Source organism: Pan paniscus, chromosome 4 (assembly GCF_029289425.2).
Source record: "Pan paniscus chromosome 4, NHGRI_mPanPan1-v2.0_pri, whole genome shotgun sequence".
NCBI classification, from domain to species: Eukaryota; Metazoa; Chordata; class Mammalia; order Primates; family Hominidae; genus Pan; species Pan paniscus.
In genome coordinates, this window is record NC_073253.2 from 122,670,558 (window position 1) to 122,691,234 (window position 20,677).

The window sequence follows — 20,677 nt, forward strand, 5'->3', positions numbered from 1 at the left end:
ACTGAATAAATGAGAGAAAATAAGATTTGTGACTTACACTCTTTGCTCATAGCATCAGAATAAAAGGAACTTCTGGTGACAGATAGGTTAGCTGGAAGGTTTGTGTTTCTATTGGATAATTGTTTTAAAAAACTATTTTGATTCTGAAAACATTTTCCATATTAATTTAAATAAATATATTCTTTAAGACAATGGTATATACTGTCTTTAGAGATATAATTGATTTATAAAGAAGTCTTTAGTATTTCTACTCCTCCTTTCACTTTTTTGCCATCCCTAGGTGAAAATCCAAAGGGAATTGTATGTGGCAGAAGAAAAACTATTGAGTATAGTTAATGGCTCTCAGTATTAAAGCCAAGTATTTACAAGTAAAAGGAATGAGGTCCATGTCATTGGTAATGGGATTTAAATGGATTTAGGAACTGAGACTGAAACAGGAGCCTAATTAGAGAAGATTCCAGGGTCATCATGTCAGTGCCCACCTGTCCATCAGGCAGACAGACTGTCCACAGCTTTCGTTTCAAAGACATGGCCTGTTCTTCTCATTAGTGTCTCTTGCCTCCTAGTTCTGGAGGGAAAAGACGTCTTGGCTGCCCTGTGCAGCTTGCTGTGTCTGAAGGAGCATACTGAGAGTAGGTTGAGATTCAGCTTATATCTGGCCTCTAAAAAAGATTTGGACTCAGAATATGATCTTTAATGATTTTCTTAAAGATCGGTGCAGAAAAGAAATCATTTTGGATAGACTATCTTTGCTTAGGTTATTCTAGTTTTAATTGCCCTTTTAAAAAAAGAAGAAAGGACATGGGTAGGGAATAAAATATCTATTCCCATTCATGGGACAGCCACACTTATAATGGGTCCTTTGTACCTATTCTTTATATCTCTGCTACTGAACATCTGCTAAGTGGACCTCTGTTCCCTTTTTTCTTTTCTAGTTCATTTTGGGTTTTTCCACATGAACAATTAATGTCTTTAGCCTACATTGGTTTTTCATTTGGAGCATGTTAGTTATAGAAGCAGCACCCAGAGTAGGTGGCATTTGAAGCTGAATAGGGGAGGTAAGACCAAGGTAGTAATTGAGGTCAGCTAATCTCTTGGTGGTGGTGTGGGCATCTGTGTCATGAATGTGCCATAGTCAGTGTTTCTACACCTTGGTGAGTTGGGACATCAGAGAATAAAGAGAGTTCTATAGCTTACTCTGCCTTCCTCTGTTGCTTCCCTTTGCTCTTTTCCATCTTTAACGAGGTTTGTTGCTGGATGTGGAGAGCCCAGAGATGGTGGAAAAGGGCATGCAGCAGAGATGGCACTTGTATAAGGGAGTCTAATGTGTGAAGATTCTCCATCATGGAAGTAGGATTTTGTGTTCTTTCCTTTTAGACTCCATCCCAACAATATTTCTCATCATTTAGATCATTATTTGCCTTTAGGCATCAATGCTCAGAGGTGATTCCATTGGCTTTAGCTTTAATTAAGAAAAAAGAAATCATTAGGGAAGCAGATTCCCCCTTCCAATTCCTAATTAACTTACAGGCAAATTTGTTTTCTGCTAATGACGCATCCATATTTTGTTTCAGACTTCGGCCAAATGTTAGCTCAAGGTTTTCATAAATGTAATCCATATTTTAAAATTACCATCACGGATTTTTTAAAAAAATTATTACAATTGACTGAACTTCTTGGAATTCATTTCATAAAACACAAAGTTTGCACTATCAGGAATCACACGAGAACATTGTGTGATTATCTAGCAATCTCAAAACATTCTGAAGCAGGTCTCCTTTGATTCTGAACTTAGAAATTTACTTATTATCTTTTTTGGAGTTAACAAAATAAAAGCAACAAAAAACCAATGGATTGGGATCCAACCATATGCAATTCTGATTCTTACTTCTCTGGAACATATGCTTAACTTGTCATGCATTTATTTACCCAATCTAATAAGTTATCTTGATATTAGAGCAGGGTGCTAGGCTGGCTTGCTCAATCTTACCTTTCTTACCAGTTGATTCAGGTGGAACTCAATTGGTGTCATCCTGGAGTTAAGAGTCAACACAACTACAATTAAAACCAAATTTTAATCTCCAGCTTCTATGGTGTATATCAAATAAGTAGTGTGTGGGAGAGAAAGACGAGTGGTAAAAAGTGAAAATGAAGATAAAAAGTGAAAAAAAATGAAAGGATAGAGAAGAAAGGGAGAGCAGTGAATTGAGACCTGTCCATAGAATACTGGAAATATTCTCCCCTCATAGCCAGCTTCTTGCTAGATGAATACAAAACTCCAGGTTGCTCTGATGGAATCCAGCTTTTTGAGTACCCAGAACTTTTCAAATTCTCAAATGGTAATATTAATCCTTTTGTCAAATAAAATCTTACATAGATGCCCAAGATATAAAAACAATTTAAGTAGTATTAATATAAATTTACCATATAAATGAACATTTATAACATTTCTTTAGTATGAAGTTAATTGGTGAGAACTACACTAATAAACACAAAAGTCTGAAATTCAAGAATATGGAGAATACTTCCTTTCATCAGCCACCACATTCAATTTCTGTGTTTTGGTTTAAATGCACAGTGTCAAAGAAGTCTTGTTTCACATTAAAGGCAAAGAGTATCTAATTTTTAAAACTTCTGGAAATATTCAAACAGAATTTTAGTAGCTTTACTATGTTGAAGAAGAAGAATTGGTAAACTTGGGTCTGAAGGCTGTTCACTGTAATAGCTGCAAACATAGATGCCATCAGTACCTAAGACAAGTGGGAGGCAAAACCCTCTCGTGTTGACATATTTACAGTTGGTGCCAGAGCTCTCACTGGTGGGAGAGTCTCCTGTACCCATGCTGCCATTTAACACAGTGTGAGATAGCATCCAGAGCATACCCTGCACTGTTAGACCCAAGCCTACTGTGACATTTAGTTGAACTTCCCACACTCAAGTATGGTAGTTTGCTGGCTTTAGGTATGTACATATCTAAATTTTAACAAAAGACCAGTACCTTGTGCTTACAAATGAATGACATCTACAAGTTCAAACACATACCTAGAGGTGGAAGCAGACACTGAACCCTGAAGTTGGCACATACTGACTTAACTTGGCAGCAAAAATCAAAATAATGCAGGGCCAGTGTGTTCATATGTTACAGGCAAGTTCTGCTTTTAATTGCAATTTGTAATTGAAATATGTAATTGTCTGACTTAAATATTATGAGGTTGCTAAGCACTTCCTTCAAACTCTAGTACCAGAAAACTCTACCCTGGACCAGGGTCCCAAGGTTACCAGTCCTGGTATTCCTCACTAAATCGCCTAGGTGCTAAAGAGTTATTCTGATGATAGCAAGAGAGCTTGTGTTTTCCAAAATTTATGGCCACTTTATTTCATTGTGGTGTCCTCTCCCTGTTGGTTTCTTATAACAAATGTATACTTTTCATTAAACTGTTCCTAGCGAATTCTCAGAATAAAGCCCCAACACCTTAATTTGTTTTTCAGGGTCTCTCTCTCTACCTTGCAAAGCTATTGCCCCAAACACTGCACCCAACAGAACTTATTTCATTTGTTTCTCTTTTTACCTGTTGCTTTTGCTTTCTCTTCACCTAAAATGCCCTCCCTTATATATCTTCATCTCTAAATCTTATGATCAAGACCTTAGAAGTAGTCATTTTTGGTTCAGCAATATAAATGCACTGTGAGTGTGTGCACACATGTGTATATACATATATACATACATATTAAATATACACCTTAGTGCATAAATCACATATATTAATATTAATGACATGGAAATAATACTGCCATTATATTAAGTGGAAAAAGCACATTGAAAAATATGATTCTATTTTTTTGAGGAGAAAAATATGTAGGAAAAAAATTTCTGAAGGTTCTACATCCACAAAAATGTTACCAGTTTGAGCTACTGGAGATAAGGCTTATTTTACTTTTTGGTGTTTTATATATTTGAGCAGTAAGTCTTTTGTAATAAGACATACACTAATAAAATGCATCTCTAAAGTACAGAGCACCTCATCCCACCCTTAAATAAAATTTTAGAATATCTGAACCCCAAACCCTTTAAGTCGTTCTCACAATTATGTATATATCCAGATATTTTAAAGAATGTTTAACTGATGTGCATGGTACTAAGGTTGATGATAATGCTAAGATTTGGCACAGCATATTTTAATGCCTATTTTGGAAATCATCAGACTGTCCATTCACTCATGTTTGCAGTGATGCCCCTTTTGTCTCCAAGGGTTGAGTACACCTAAGATCTTTACTAATGAAAGAGGATTGAGATTTACTGTTTCCCAAAGACCTGGGTGGCATTTTTCAAATATTCTCCTCAACAGAAAAAGAGCAAGCAATTCTGCTGTGTCATAGTTGTGAACAACGTGTTCACAAAGAAGTGTGACTATTGTTTCTGGTGAATGTATTATGTAAAAAAAATCATAATACATAATCATAATACTCCCTATCTACTCTGTCACTCTGAGGCCCTGATATCTTGCTTTGTGTTTTGTTTCTCTATATAGGCTTCTTCTGAAACAAAAAGGAATATTTGATACTCACTGATAATTTTTTTAAAGAGTGAATTAGGCAATTTTCCTTGAAACTTCTTTTCTAATTTAGCATGAAGTAGAATAGAATAGTAGAAATGATGGGATTTATTTGGTGATACCAAAATAAGAAGGGGAATTGTTTGGTCCTACAGCAGACTGTAAGAGGGCTGAGGAACGGACTGAAGAAAATTATCAAGCATGCATGTTGTTTTTAAGTGATACTTGAGACTTGGATGTGCAACAGCTGTGTTGTTGGCTTTTTTTTCTTGTGCCAACTTTCTTTATTTGATTGATTTTCTCTCTGACAGCCCACTGTGCTGATAAATGTGTCCATGGTCGCTGTATTGCTCCAAACACCTGTCAGTGTGAGCCTGGCTGGGGAGGGACCAACTGCTCCAGTGGTAAGTTTCCACCTGCTGTTGTCTGTCTTGGGATGTTTTTGCTGTAAGGCCCTCCTCGTCTGCAGATGACCCTGAGCCATGCTTTCCCTCTTCATCCCTACACAGAGCATAGTGTAAATGCCACGACCAACTCAGTCATACAGTTTCTTTTAAATCTGTACATGTACATATACATTATTCGTTAATTAAGTATAAAGAAAAGTTCTTGGAAAGAAGGAAATTTCAACGATCATACAACAGCTCATACTTCTGTGGATATGAATGCATTTTCTAGAGTAGGGTCCACAATTTAGATTCCTTACCTCAGTAAGGCAGTTGTGGTAACATAACTATTGTATCCTAACTTCTGTTTTTACCTGTTGATTTCTCTAAGAAAATCTCTTGGTGATTAAAATTTACCACCTGTTGGTTTTTAACTCAGAAGTGAAATTGGCATTTTTGACACTAACATATCTTTTTGTCTCTGAATTCTGAGATGCAAATAACGAGTACTTGTTCAGATAACTTTAGGGAGACTTATCTGTAATAAAAGAAAATTCATGAAAATTTTGGTACTTGTTAAATCAATTCCTAACATAGTATATAATTTGTCTCCATTATGTTAGAATTATAATTCTAAAATGATGGTATTTTGGACTAAAAGCAGTCTACACGTAACATTTCATATGCATTATCACAAAGATTATATCATGGAATGTCATGTAATACAGTTGCTTTTCTAAATTTCACAGTTTAAACCAAAATCTTCTGGCTAACTTGTTGCTGTACACGTAATTGCATCCACTTCCTTTTCCTTTATACTTCTTTTTTCGCCTTGAGAAACGTGAGAAGGAATTAAAGTGCAACTAAATTGTAATGCGTGAAACATTACATTTTGAAAAAGGAAGCCATCGTTTTAAAAAGTTAGCAAGTTCGCATGAGAGCACACATTTCTCTTCGTTGCCACCAAGTAATTTTTTGAAATTAGTCTGAATGGACTTATTTCAATAAGCTGATTTTAAAAATTTTTACTTGCTTATTTTGGAATTGGGGAGATTATTCTTTATCTTGCTAGGACTACTTGTTTCGGACTTGTGATCTCTTGGCTCTCCTTGAAGCAGCTTCTCCAGGGGAAGCCCTTGTGCTGTCTGTGCACAGAACACTTGGTGTGAAAGAGCCTTTTAACTGTACCTTAAACAGGGACTGGGACTCTGTGTGTGTGTGTGTGTGTGTGTGTCGTGTGTGTGTCGTGTGTGTGTGTGTGTGTGTGTGTGTCTTTCTGCCCCTGACAGGCTTCTCAATTCCAGGGGAAAACTGTCTTGCAGGGTTTTGTTTTGCTTCTGTTGGAAATCAGGAGGAGAGTGGGCATTTTGTTCACACGCCATTGAGGCAAAATGTTTGGGATGTCGGATTTGGCTCATGTCCATTTTTCTGGCCGACTGACCTCAAATGTGATGTTGCTTTCATTAACTTTTCCAGTTTAAAAATCAGTTGTGCCTAGACATCTTGAAGAAAAATAACATTATTATAAACTAGTGGGATAGGGAAGAGTGGGCATATTAGTCATTTAAAACTATGTGGTTTGCCACTAATTCCAGGGCAAGAATGCTACAGAATAACTTCAGTCGTATTCATACTTTGTCTCCTAAGAATTGCAGACTACCTCGCGCTAAGGGCTCAGACTGAAGTGATTGTGTAAGCAAAACAAAAGCCTACATGGGTTTCAGACTCTCTAGAACTGATTAGGACCTTCTAGAAAATAAACCGTTGCTTTATTTTGGAGTTTAATGAAGACTCTAGAATTCTGAGAACAGATGTTCTTTTAACACTGAAATATGATATTGAAGCAAATTTTAGTTTATTTTTTACAACTCACGTTTTGGCTTTATGATGAGCAAAAGCACAAATAAACATGAACAGATGTCTGAAATGTTTAAAGGTGTTCTGAGAAAAACATCTTTGGTACCTTTTTAAGCAGGTAAAAAAATGATATTCTGAGCTGAACCCAGAATATAGGTCTTGCTATCTGGGTTTTGTCTGTGGCAATCAACCTAATGTCAGGAAATGTATCATTTTGTTCATTCTTGACTAGATAATTCTGGAACCAAAATCTATTGTCTAGTAATATGCTACTTAGCAGAGTTTAAATGGCCTAATTTCTAAGGATTCTATTTCCATCTCCCCCCTTCTTTGGTTATTGTTATGCATCAATTTGATGGTGGACATTAGATCCATAATATAATTGCTTTGATAATTAGACTGGCTCCTTGTATCACTTAAGATCCAATTAGGAGATAGAAACCACAGTAATTTTTAAATTTTTAAAATACAAATTGGTTTTATTTTGGAACACTTTTAGACTTATAGAAAAGTTGCAAAGATAGTACAGAGCTCCTGTGTGCTCAAACCCAGTCTCCCCCATTGTTAACTTCTTAAATTACTATTAGTTTGTCAAAACTGGGAAACTGACCATAGTATATTACTATTCAATCAACTGCAGATGTTATTTGGATTTTATCAATTTTTCCACTAACGTCCTCTTTCTCTTCCGGATTCCAGCTCAGGCCAACACACTACATTTCACTGTCATGTCTCCCCTGTCTTCTCTGGTCTGTGACAGTTTCTCAGTCTTTCTTTGTTTTCATGACCTTGAAATTGATAGTCTAGAGGAGAACTGGCCAGGTATCCTGTAGAATGTTCCCCAGTCTGTGTTTGTCTGGTGCTTTTCTCATGATCAAACATGGGTTATGAGTTTTGAAGAGAATACCAGAATTGAAGTGCTCTTTCTCTTCACATGATATCATGATATCCATGTGACATCACTGATGTCATCACTTGGTTAACCTTCATCACTTGGTTAAGGTAGTGTGCTAGGCTTCTCCACATAAAGTTACAATTTTCCCCTTTCTGTACTCTACTCTGCAGAAGCAAGTCACTAAGACTATCGAGCCTTCAGGGATGAAGGGCAGGACTCAAGCTCCATGTCTTTGAGGAAGGAATATCTGCCTATATTATTTGGAATTTTTCTGTAAGGAAGATTTGCTTCTTCTCCTGCATTTATTCAAACATTTATTTATATCAGTAAGAACTCATGTATATTTATTTGACATTTTGGGTTATAAAACAGTATTACATAATTTATTTTGTTGCCCAGGTCATTCCAGCTTTGGCCATTGTGTCTTTTTTTTGTTTTGTTTTTAGACTAGAGTCTCGCTCTGTCACCTAGGCTGGAGTGCAATGGCTGATCTTGGCTCACTGCAACCTCTGCCTCCTGGGTTCAAGCAATTCTCATGCTTCAGCCTCCCTAGTAGCTGGGCTTACAGGCATGTGCCACCACACCTGGCTAATTTTTGTATTTTTAGCAGAGACGGGGTTTCACCATATTGCCCAGGCTGGTCTTGAAGTCCTGGCCTCAGTTGATCCACCCACCTCGGCCTCCCAAAATGCTGGGATTACAGGTGTGAGCCACTGCACCCAACCCATTGTGTCCCTTTGACATGACTCATCTTTTTTATTTTGAGTGCTTTCTTACTTTCTGGTGCTAGAAGATATTCCAGGCTAATTTTTAATTTTTCCTACTGCAGCCCTAAAATGAACTATTTTTCAAAGAAGCCTTGGTACCTTTTATTGTAGAGTGGTATTTATAAACCAAGATCTAGGTGCTGGTGTGGTCATTGCTACTGCAACACAGAGTAACTGGAAAGGAGAAAGTTTAATATAAAGAATATTAACTAACTATAACAGGAGATTGGAGTAATGAGGGATGGGCTAGTAAGAAGTAGATAGATCTCTAGAGAATATAGGAATAGCAGATATAAGAAGCATCCACTACCTCTAAGGTGGACATAGAATGTCCAAAAAGGAAATCCCACTAAGGGTGCGATCCAGACCTGCTGGAGAGGGCACAGTCACAGCTCACTCAGATCCAGAGAGGTGCTGTGGTACTATCCTAGCAGAACTTGCTGGAAATATGCCCTCTAGGACTTTTATAGGACTTTGGAAAAAACTCTTCATGGAAAAGTCTCACCAGAAGCACTCTGCTACAAAAAAGGGGAAGTCGTTGGCTGATGGGTGCAGCTAGCCACAGTGTACTGCAGGAGCTGTATGCTAGAGAAGCTGTCCGTGCTGCAAGAGCTTGGTTCTGGATAAGCAATTTGTGCTACAGAAACAAGGCATTGGAAAAGCCATAGGTGCTCCAGGAGCCAGGTACTGGAGCAGCTATTGGCACTGCGCTTACATTGCAGAAGCTTGGTGCTTTAGGAGCCAAGAGCACAAGTGCACTACGTGCTCTGAGTGCACTGGAAGTAGAATGGAAAAACTCCTTTTGCAATGTCTCTCTAGCGCCCCCTATTGAAAATACCTAACATTTGGCCAACCGGCAATAGAAAAATATTTGGAGGGCACATACCCATTTTTGTAGAGCAGGCAATGAAGGATAAATTTAGAGCTGAAAGGCAATAAACTGATAACTGTTGACGCATACTCCTTTGGTTATCCAATTCCTATATGCACCCTCCACACACGTTTGCATTCCTATACATAAAAAAACCCCTGTATTTCCACCTAATATACAGCAATTCATCTTAGAAGTGAACATGCTCATACTCTCTTCCTAAAATGAGGAGATGCAAGTCCCAACATTCATTGGATTCATTGCTGGTTATATTAAATTTTTTTCAAATTAAGTCACAGTTCTACTGAATATTCTGTTTCCTAGATACTAAAGTTAACTTGAAACAACTAGCATGTAAAACAGAAAGGAAAAAAAGAAAATAGCAAATAAAATAAACATATACATATAACAAACAAATAACAAACATTAAGAGCTATTAAAATGTCTTTCATGTAATTGGTCACAAGGTGGTAACTGATATCTATGGCTTCCCTCTTCTACTTCCCATCCCATATTTCCCCCACTCTCAGCCCAAACTTCAGTTACTTGGGGTTATTTACCTGGTGGAGTGGCTCAAACCTTCATTACTGAAAGATCTGCATTCCTACTTGTCCTGCCTTTTTTCTGGTTGTTGACATTTGTCATCAACTTCATTACTGTCATGGGAGTATTAAGAGGTATTCCACAGAATCCTCGGGTTCCAGACCTAGGTGTTCCCTCCCTGTGCAGCAGCAACCCAATTTTCCCTTGATAATCTGGATCAATCACTCCAACCAGAAGTTTAACTCCTTTTACTGACATTAGGAGTCTAAAATGGTCAGATGGTAATCAATTGATAACTGTCCTACATAGCTATCTTTTTTTTTCCTTTCTAAAACACATGGGTGATTAAGGGACTGACAAATACTTTCAGTCCAGTTTCAAAAGGCTTCTCTTTGAGATTTGATATGTCTGTTTACCTTGGCAGCTGAGGGAAGGGTTCCTGCCTGTGACAAACAGTCAGTGTTCCTGGCTTTCCTGGGTCTCAATGTATTCTCTGTATAAAAAACCAGGTATGTCAGAGAATTGTAAAAAGTTTGTTCTCCCAAAATGAAATCATGATTTATTTGACTAGGCTTAGACATATTCCTTCTTTTTAAATTTGATTAAATTATTGTTTTAAAAAAGCACACATGTGTTTTACCTTTATTGGCATCCTAATGCGTATCCTAGCTTTTATGAGTGAATGACATTAATCTATTTTATCCCATCTCCTTCTTCCCTCCCCTCTTCCCTGCTCTAGCTCTGTTCTTCCCCCCATCAATTTATCTGCCCATGCATCAATCCTCCATTGCTCTTCTCCCCTCACTGGATGATAAACAACTCCTGGAGGGCAAAGGCCATATGTTATTAATCTCTGTAAGCCTCCATTGTGCCTGGCATGTGGTTGGAGCACAGTAAAACTTCCATTTAATTAGATTGAAGGAACCATATGATTCTATATGATTCTGAGAAGGTCGTTCATGTGTTCATTTTGTGAACTTTCATTGAATGATTACTGTGTGCAAGGGACTGCATTGAATGCTGGGGATAAAGGAACAAATGAGTAATGGTTGCTGCTCTGACAGAGCTCATAGCTTGGGAGAAAAATAAAGTGAAAGAAAGAGAACTGCCTCTGTAGAAGAAGTAGATTGAGGGAAACTGGATGGAGTCAGATAAGGTAGTGAGAGATTTTCTGAGTGGACAAGGGAGACAAGGGCTAAGAGTGTACAGCCCTTCACTTTCAGTTGGGGACAGAAAACAGATTGCAATAGACTTCTCTTCCAGAAACTTCTCTGAGAAGCCAAGGAGAGGAAGCAAAGAAATAGTTAGTAAGAAGTAAGTGTAGGGTCAAGAGAAGTAAGTGTAGGGTCAAGAAAAAGTTTTTTGTTTTCATGCCTTTGTCTATGTTTTAAGGTGAAAAAAGACTCAGAACCTGAGAAGATGGTGAAAGAAAAGAGGGAGAGGCTGGAGACTGGGTTGAGAGAGTGGATTGTGGAATAGAGGCAACAAGGCTCCTGAGAAGACAGCTGGCAGATGGGATGGGATCCTGGGCACTGACAGAGAGATTAGTGAGGAGTACTGCCCATTCCCAATAGAATGAGGAAGAAAAGCATGGCCAGAATAGGTGTAAACAGGTTTCTAGGTGTCAAGGGTGCTGGTGGGCAATGGGATGGAGAATCTGAGGAAGTCTATATCAGATGACCTTCCTTCTCTTGATAAACTGGCAGGAGAGAGAGTCTGCTGATATAAAAGGGGGCAGAAGGATGGTTACATTGATGATCATGATGATAGTAATAGTTCACCTTTATTGAACACTTGATATGCAATCATCATTATAAGAGCTTTACAGGAATTACTCTCTTAATGGCCATAACATACTATAAGATGGTTGCAGTTATTGTTCCTAGTTTACAGATGAGGAAACGGAGGTGCAGAACATTTAGGTGAGTTGCCTGAATTTATGTATCTATTAAGTGGTGGAGCCAAACTTGCATCTCATTCAGAGCCAGTAACTTTAATCACCATGGTATGGGGCTAACAGAAGTTGGAAAACAGGTTTACTGAAAGTAGCAAGAATCAGCAACAGAGAGGAGAATGAGAGCAGGAGACAGGGGCAGATGACACCGGACGATTATGAAAATAAACCCTCTGAGAGACGTTGAGGGCCCATTAATACTAGAGATGATGAATTCATAATGGCACCCATCTAGACTTTCCTCATTCATAATCTTGTGAATGTTGGGGCAGATTCTATTTATGATCCTTTTCAATTCTGTGATTTTATGTATGACTTACTTTAAGCAATATGTATATGCAACTCCTGAGATCTTTCTTTGTGATGGAAATCCTTTAAACCTTTTGTATGAATAGCAATAACACATTTGTTTTCTTATTCCATATAATCCTATTTATAATTTCCCAAACATCTATAGAGAAATCTATTTCACCTACAGCTATAGGGCACAAATGGTAGAGTCCTAAATCAGCCAGCATATGGTTTTCAAATGCTTGTCCTTCGGGCTCTTTGCTTTTGACATTAGTACCACATAGCGGCAAAAATAGAAATTAGCTTTGGTCTAGAAACTCCAAACTTGGGTTTTATTGAGTCACTAATAGCATTCCGGTTAAATATACTTGGCAGTAGTGAAAATATCCCTAGGAGGCAAGACTAGCTCAAACATTTTCAGGTGCAGCGTAAGGAACACTGATAACCTTTTGTGTAAAGCAGGCATGATATACAGCATGGAGAAAGTAATAAGATTTTGCCTGCAGGATATTCGAATGGGGGAATCCATTTGAAGGATATTATGAGCCAGAAACGTAAGGCACAAAAAGCTGACATATTTCCTAGCAAAGTCTGCTGTAAAGATCTATTGACTGGCAACAATGGTGGGATCGATGCTGTCTGCGGAGAGTAGATGCTGGGAGCCCAGTCCTCGCTGCAGTCATTAACAGGCCTGTTGTGCTGTCAGAATTACTTTCGAAATCAGGTTGATGGAGCAGCAAGAATAAGAGTAGATCAGTTGGGTTCACTGGTGTTGGGGTCAGGCTGATGATGATAACTGGGAAGGACTGGGTTCTGAACAGTTCATCAGAACGGTCCGAAAGGTAGTTTCACTGATGGACCATCCAAATAGTTTGATAGAGGTCACAGACAGAAACTGCTGATTTTGCCTTTCCTAAGGAGTCCAAAATTTGGACTGTTCTTTGCCACTTTCAGGAGGGGCAAAGAACTACTACCACCACCCTCTGTCACCCATCCTGGAATGGAATTGCTATCCCCCTAACTGCTCTCCTTTCTGTGATGTTTCTGTGCCTCCCTTTCCTCATGCTTTGAACAAGGATAAGAATATCTATTATACTCATAGGCTTGTGGGGATTAAATGAAGACTTAACAGGTATTCTCCAGTGCTGTGCATGGCAGTATATAATGACAAGTAAATGCTACTTATGATGCCTTGTGTGACAAACATAGCTTACACCACACTTCTTCACACATGGCCCAGTCTTTTGACTGAACAGAGGATGGGGCAGCCCTTTGTGACATCTCTTCCTGTCTCACAGGCCACACCCTTCTTTATTTACTTATTTATTTTTGAGACTGGGTCTTGCTCTGTCACACAGGTTGAAGTGCAGTGGTGTGACCATAGCTCACTGCAGCCTCGACCTCCTGGGATCATGCCATCTTCCCACCTCAGCCTCCCGAGTAGCTGGGACAACAGGCACACACCACCAAACCCAGCTAATTTTTTTATTTTTTGTAGAGGCAGGGTCTCCCCATGTCTCCCATGCAGGTCCCTACTCTGGGGCTCAAGAGATCCTCCTGCCTCAGCCTCCCAAAGTGTTGGGAATTACAGGCATGGGCCACCGTGCCCCACCCCCTACACCCTGTTTTAAATGGAGGCTCTCTCTGTCCACAGTTGCTTGCCACAAGATTCCCCTGACAGAAGACCTAGTAAAGTTTTATTTTGTTTTTGTTTGTTTGTTTTTTTTTTTTTTTTGGTGCATTATTTCCAACCTCTGATCACAGATGTCCTTACCAGATGAAATCATATCCAGTTTATATTGCTTCTGGCATAGTGAGAATACTAATGATGTTTAAATTACTTGTGCTAGTGAGTTCATGCAGTGGCTTTAAAGATAAGACTGGGCTGTCATGTTGTTTAACTCCACTTCATATCATTCATTGATTTTTCTTTTTCTTTTTTTTGATACTTGGTGCAATATTCATTTTTCAGCAAATCTTGTTGGTTCAACTCCAAAATATAACCCAATCCAACCTCTTCTCATTATCCCTACTGCTGCCAGTCCAGTCCATGCCACATTCTCTCTAAACTGGTGATCATGGTAGTCTCTTTGCTGGTCTCCCTGCTTCTTCCTCAGATGCCACCCAAGTCAATTATCTATGACCAGAGTCAGACTAGCGTGATCTTGTAAAAATGTACTTTAGAGCATGCTGCTCTCCTTCCCAAAACTGGCTGGAATTTCCCCTTACAGTTAGAATACACTCCAAAGCCCTGAGCACAATCCATCCAGCCATGCATGATCTATTCCTTCCTGTTTCCCTGATGCCTTCTCATTCTTCTACCTTTCAGGGTATCACACTGCTCAGTCTCTGCCCTTCATTTATGGAACACACTAGTTTTATTTTTGCCTTTGCACTTGATATTTCCTCTGCTCAGAATAATACTCGTCTCCCTGGTTCTTTATATGGCCAGCTTCTTTTTTTTTTTTTTTTGAGACGGAGTCTCACTGTGTTGCCCAGGCTGGAGTGCAGTGGCACAATCTCGGCTCACTGCAACCTGTGCCTCCCAGGTTCAAGTGATTCTTGTCTCTCAGCCTCCTGAGTAGCTGGGATTACAGGCGCCCACTACCATGCCTGGCAAATTTTTGTATTTTTAGTAGAGATGGGATTTCACCATGTTGGCCAGGCTGGTCTCAAACTCCTGACCTCAAGAGATCTGCCCACCTCAGCTTCTTTCCAAAGTGCTGAAATTACGAGTGTGAGGCACCACGCCTGGCCACACGGCTGGCTTCTGTAGGTCAGTTAGTCAGCCTAAGTGCCACCACCATACAGACACTATCTCTGACCTCCATATGCAGAGTATGACCCTATTACTCTGTATCATATCTCCTTTTTCACGTTTTTAAATAGGAACTTTCTAAAAATACTTGATTTGTTAACTTGTTTTTTTTTTTCTTGTCTGTCTTCCCCTCTAGGATGTAAGCCCCATGAAAACATGGGTTTTTGTCTGTTTTATACCTGCTGTCTAGCTATCACTGAATGTCTAGCACAGTCCTGGGCACTCAGTTATGCTTAATAAATATTTGTGGATGGAAGGAATGAAGGCGTAAATGTGCCAGGAGCGGTGACAGATATAAAAATGAGACATGAGAGATGAGTAAGACACTGCCTCTTCTTTCTAGGGGCTCTTAGTTTGATAGAGGAGCTGAAGTATATAAACAAACAGATTGGCAAAGCATGTGGAGCAGCCAGGGAGGAAGGGACCAAAGGTTTTCGACAGAGAGGGCATGATGCGAAGTCCTTCCTTCAGTGGCCTAAGGTTGCTCAGGCTTCTGTGGCTTCAGGACGCACCTTGGCTATGTGCAGTGTAGACACATTCTTTTTTTTTTTTTCTTTTCTTTTCTTTTTTTGAGATGGAGTCTCGCATTGTCACCTGGGCTGGAGTGCAGTGGTGCAATCTAGGCTCACTGCAACCCCCGCCTCCTGGGTTCAAGTGATTCTCCTGCCTCAGCCTCTCAAGTAGCTGGGATTACAGGTGCCTGTCACCATGACCAGCTAACTTTTTATATTTTTAGTAGAGGCGTGGTTTCACCATGTTGGCCAGTCTGGTCTCGAACTCCTGACCTCATGATTCGCCCACCTCGGCCTCCCAAAGTGCGGGATTACAGGTGTGAGCCACCGCGCCCAGCTGACACATTCATTCTTAATGACTTGGCAGAAGATCCCCTGGCCATAGACTGGTAGCTGCAATGAAATTATAGAAGTCAGGCAAGATGTACTGGGTGTGGTTTCTGTGAACTTTGAGGAAAATGTGTGTCTCGGAGTTCTTCACCCTCAAGAGAGAAAAAATTATAGTGTAAACATCAAGGTTATTACTGAGATGGAGGAGTGACTTCCGAAATGGTGGCCCCATGACTAAGGAAGGTGTTTGAAAATCAGCCCTTGTTTGAGTGGAGAATGTTTACCAATTTTGCTATCTAAACTTTCTCATATTACTTCTCAAGGTAGAAATTCTATGTGAGGATGTAGAACTTAGTTGTTAAATTTGTACCCAAATGGTGTACAAATGCATACAAACTGCAAATGAACAGTAAGAAATTAGGCAAAGAAATGCAGACTACAAATTATTTCTAATCACATAGTGATGAGTCGAATTTCATTAATCTTCTTAGACTCCTCTTTAATTAAATAAATAGCAGAAAATAACAGCCCGGTTTAAAAGAATGTTTGTACAGGGAGCAGAAATATTAGATCATAAATCTTTATAATTTCTTTCATATAAACATATACATGAAACATATACAAACCATTTTCTGACTGTACCAATGTGCTTGCTGGCTGCCGTGCTCAGAGTGAAGTGATAATATGTACGAGATGGTGCTGTAGACCTGCTTGTTTCCCTCTCCTATTGTCTTGGGCTACTGCCCGATTCTAATAGAGCCATGTGTGTCTTGTCTCAGGGGATTATACTGTCCACTGTCCATTGGCTGAAACTAGGTGTTCTAGTTTATTTTATTGTTTTTTGTTGTTGTTTCTTTTTGTTTTTGTTTTTGTTTTTCTCGAGACAAGAGTCTCGCTCTGTCACCCAGGCTGGAGTGCAGTGGCGTGATCTCAACTGACTGCAACCTCCACCTCCTTGGTTCAAGTGATTCTCCTGCCTCAGCCTCCTGAGTAGCTGGGACTACAGGAGCCCACCACCATGCTCAGCTAATTTTTGTATTTTTAGTAGAGGCGGGGTTTCACCATGTGGGCCAGGCTGGTCTCAAACTCCTGACCTCAAATGATCCACCCACCTTGGCCTCCCAAAGTGTTGGGATTACAGGCGTGAGCCACCGCACCCAGCCTGTTCTGGTTTATTTTTATAATTCGGCGTCTGTCATGGCTATATCTGATATCTTATTTTTTGTGAGTGTGTTAAAGAACTTTTTAAAACACTTGAAAATTTCCCCAGGTCAGAATTTCCCCCCAAAAGCTAATGACTCTTTTTCCTTCTTTGATCAAAGTATTTTTAAAATTCATACACAACCTAGTTAATTTTAATGAGTTTGAACATTTGTGCCTATAGCCTGGAGAAAATTAAATGTTCTTGAGATGGATAAAACTCATGAAGGGCAGAAGTAAAAAGACAATAATATTTGTCCTAGTTATATAGACTATTCCAGTAGGACAAATAGTAGAGTTTATAAGAACATAGCTCTTGGTCCATAAATAAATGGTGTCATCTTAAAATTCTGTGAAAACCAAATGGTTTTACTACTCACTATTTTTGCATAAAACTAGTGGAGGTAGGTAGCTTGTAAAGAAAGTCTAAATTTTAATGGAATTGATTTGAACTTGATGTTAGTATATAATTGGAAATTTTTGTTCATACATTAAAGAAAAGCAGCCATTTTAAGAAAAAAGAAACTTATGTGGTAAAATCAGTATTATATAAGCAGATTTATCCATGCCTTAAATTAGCTTTTAGAATATTTAGGCCACATCAGAGTTTAAAAGATTTTTAAGACAGAAGATACTATATGCAAAGTTAAAGGAGAAGTGAGAGATTAGGAAAATATTTTTGCAGCATAAGTAAACAGACAAATGATTATTTATAAAATATGTAAAGAACCCCCACAAATTAATAAGTAAAAGAACCTCTGAACTTTAAAATAGGCAAAGGGTAGGATGAGGTAATTCAGAGGCGAGAAACCTGATTGACCAATGAACATGACAATATGCTAATCTTTGTAATAACAGAAAAGTACATAATAAAGAAACAAGATGTCATTTCTCACCATCAGATTGGCAATGGTTAAGAAGTCTGGCAATGGTTAAAAAGTTAAGTGTTGCCAAGGATGTGAAAGGAAGCTTCCACATACCACTTCCATGAAGGTAAATTGGCAGAGTAACTTTAGAGATCAATTTGACTATGTCTAGAGTAGAATTTTAATGTGTGGACCATGTAACCCAGCAATTTTTATTTCTACTTCTTTATAATTTGTTTATATATTTTGTGGAAACATGTATTAGGGGATAGATTATTTGCATCTTTTTAACAGTGAAAATTTGGAAACAACTAAAAATATCTGTGTATATGGGAAAAGGTAAATTTTTTGGAGGCTGTTAATATAGTGAAATGTTACATAGCAGTTTATAGTATAATAATGAACTCCATTACTATAAACTTGTATATAGCATTCCATTATATTAGCAGATTTATCATTATTAATCAGCTTATAGTCCTAGCTACCAAGCAGGCTGAGGTGGGAGTATTACTTGAGCTGAGGAGTTCAAGGCTGCAGTGAGCTAGGCTCACGCCACTGCACTCCAGCCTCGGAGACAGAGTGAGATAAATAAATAAATAAATAAAAATAAAAAGTAAATCTCAATATCATAATATTGGGTGAAAACAAAAGATTCACAGCAACATGAACATTTTATATAAGGCTAATACATATATAAAATAATTCTATATCTTATTTCTAAATACACCCCCCAACACACCCACAAACAAGAAGAACATATATTAAAACTATCACAGCATTTACCTTTGGGAAAAGGGTAGGGAAAGAGCTGGGAACCAGGCACAAAGGAGTCAGATAGGACTTTATCTGCCATGTTTTATTTCTTGAATTCAGTGAGGAAACAAATGTTATACAATGTTCATAAACAGTTAAGTCTCTGCTGTGGGTACATGAGCCTTTGTTATAGCATTATTCGTAGTCTCTCATAGTCCCATCGTTTAAATTTTTTTCTCAAGAAAACCATATTAAATCTTTCAGACCAAACAATTAGCATTAAGGATTCTAGTTTTCTTACTCTGAGATTTTAGGGAAGTCATTGAAAGCCTTTATCCTTTATCCTCATGTGTCCAGAAGGAAGATAATAAGCATTTTCACAACAGTGGTCCTGAATATTCATCCTTTAATATTCATCTCAATTCCTACTTCCTCTGGGAAACCTTCTCTCCCCCTCCTTTCTCTCCACTGCCCAAAGGTACATGGACATAGGTCCTGTATGTTCCCCAGCAATGTGTGCAATCCTATGTCTTGTAACACCTAGCACATTCTTTTGTGATAAATGTCACTGTGGGCCAGTCTCTTCCAATAGATAAGGAAATCTTAGCTATGGTACATGTCTTGGTAAGGAGCAAGTAGTAAGTGCTCAATAAATAGAACTTCGTAGCCAGAGAAGATGCTTAACAAATTTTTAATGAAAGAATAAATGATCAACAGAATAAAAATATGACAAGACTTTTTATAGCAAGACATCTTATAAGGGCTCCTGAGGTTGTTATTATTCTTTTCACATCAGTGAATGAATGTAATCCTCCCAAATTATGTAATTTTAGCCTACAAGTTATATCCTTGAGATTTTCCTGCACCGTGAATAGGGTCATCAATATGTTGTCATAGAGACACATCAACATTTGCACTTCAGCACAATAGAGAATAAATATTTCACACCCCTTTTTCTGGTTCATAATTTGAGATAAGCTTACACTGAAGTTATAAAATGACAGTTCATTTAACAAACATTTTAAAAGAAGAATAAAGGTTCTCTCTCAGTCACTGAATAAAATTAATATAAACAGCACTGGGTGGTTGTCCACGGTGATTGTTGGCACTCTGTCAGCTCTCCAGAGGGGTTTTTGACATGTGAAGGACGTGGGGTTTTAGTGCTTTCAGAGTATCTGGAAAATACATTTTTATTGTTCTTCTTCATGGATGGAAAAGCTTTACGAAGTTGTTTTATTTTTAAAGTGCTTGATGTTTTGAATGAGGATCTTTTCTTCTACCATTAACAAAGGGAATGACACACCACAGCCTTGTTAGCCTGAAGCGCAAGGAATGAAATCCCAGGGAGATAAAAGACCCTCAGGGAACTGAGGCTTAAGAAGAAAGGGTGTATGTTTCAGGAAGAACCATGTTTTTCTATCCTTTGAGACAGTGGAAAATTATTTTGGTCTCTTCTAAAAGGCACTCTGTAGAGATATTTTCTTGAAAGTGACTTATTTGTACTTTGCCCATGTTTTAGACTATAAAGTATTAAATTTTCTTCTCTATTAATTTATCTCATAGTCATGGATTTTCCTATGTTTAAAGTCCATGGAGAACATTATAGCCAAACCTCATATAAATATATATTGTCAAGTCAGTATACTGATTTTGATGCATCCTAATAAATACTTGATATTTATAATTTTTTTTTTTTTGAAACAGAGTCTCACTCTGTTGCCTAGGCTGGAATGCAGTGGTGTGATCTTGGTTCAAGTAATTCTCCTGCCTCAGCCTCCTGAGTGCTGGGATTACAGGTATGCACCACCATGCCTGGCTAATTTTTGTATTTTTAGTAGAGATGGGGTTTCGCCATGTTGGCGAGGCTGGTCTCATACTCCTGACCTCAGGTGATCTGCCCGACTTGGCCTGCCAAACTGCTGGAATTACAGGCATGAGCCACTGTGCCGGGCCAACATTTATAATATTGAAGGCATATGTAGTGTTAGTTATTGCAAACAGTAACACCAGTGGGGTTAGTTATGTATTATAAGCGGACATCTCTTTCCCTATGATAAGCTTGAGTTCTAAGATTTGATATG

The 20,677-nt window shown here is 38.5% G+C and overlaps 1 protein-coding gene across 3 annotated transcripts in view; it reads left to right on the top strand.

The window, feature by feature from the left end:
* The window catches only part of MEGF10 (multiple EGF like domains 10), a 235,899-nt gene that overhangs the window by 135,726 nt on the left and 79,496 nt on the right, over positions 1–20,677 (top strand). For all 3 annotated transcript variants that reach the window (XM_034960437.3, XM_063604607.1, XM_003826672.5), the window contains one exon: positions 4,865–4,957. In XM_034960437.3, coding sequence (XP_034816328.1) covers positions 4,865–4,957 — 93 coding nt within the window. The remainder of the gene's footprint in view (positions 1–4,864; positions 4,958–20,677) is intronic.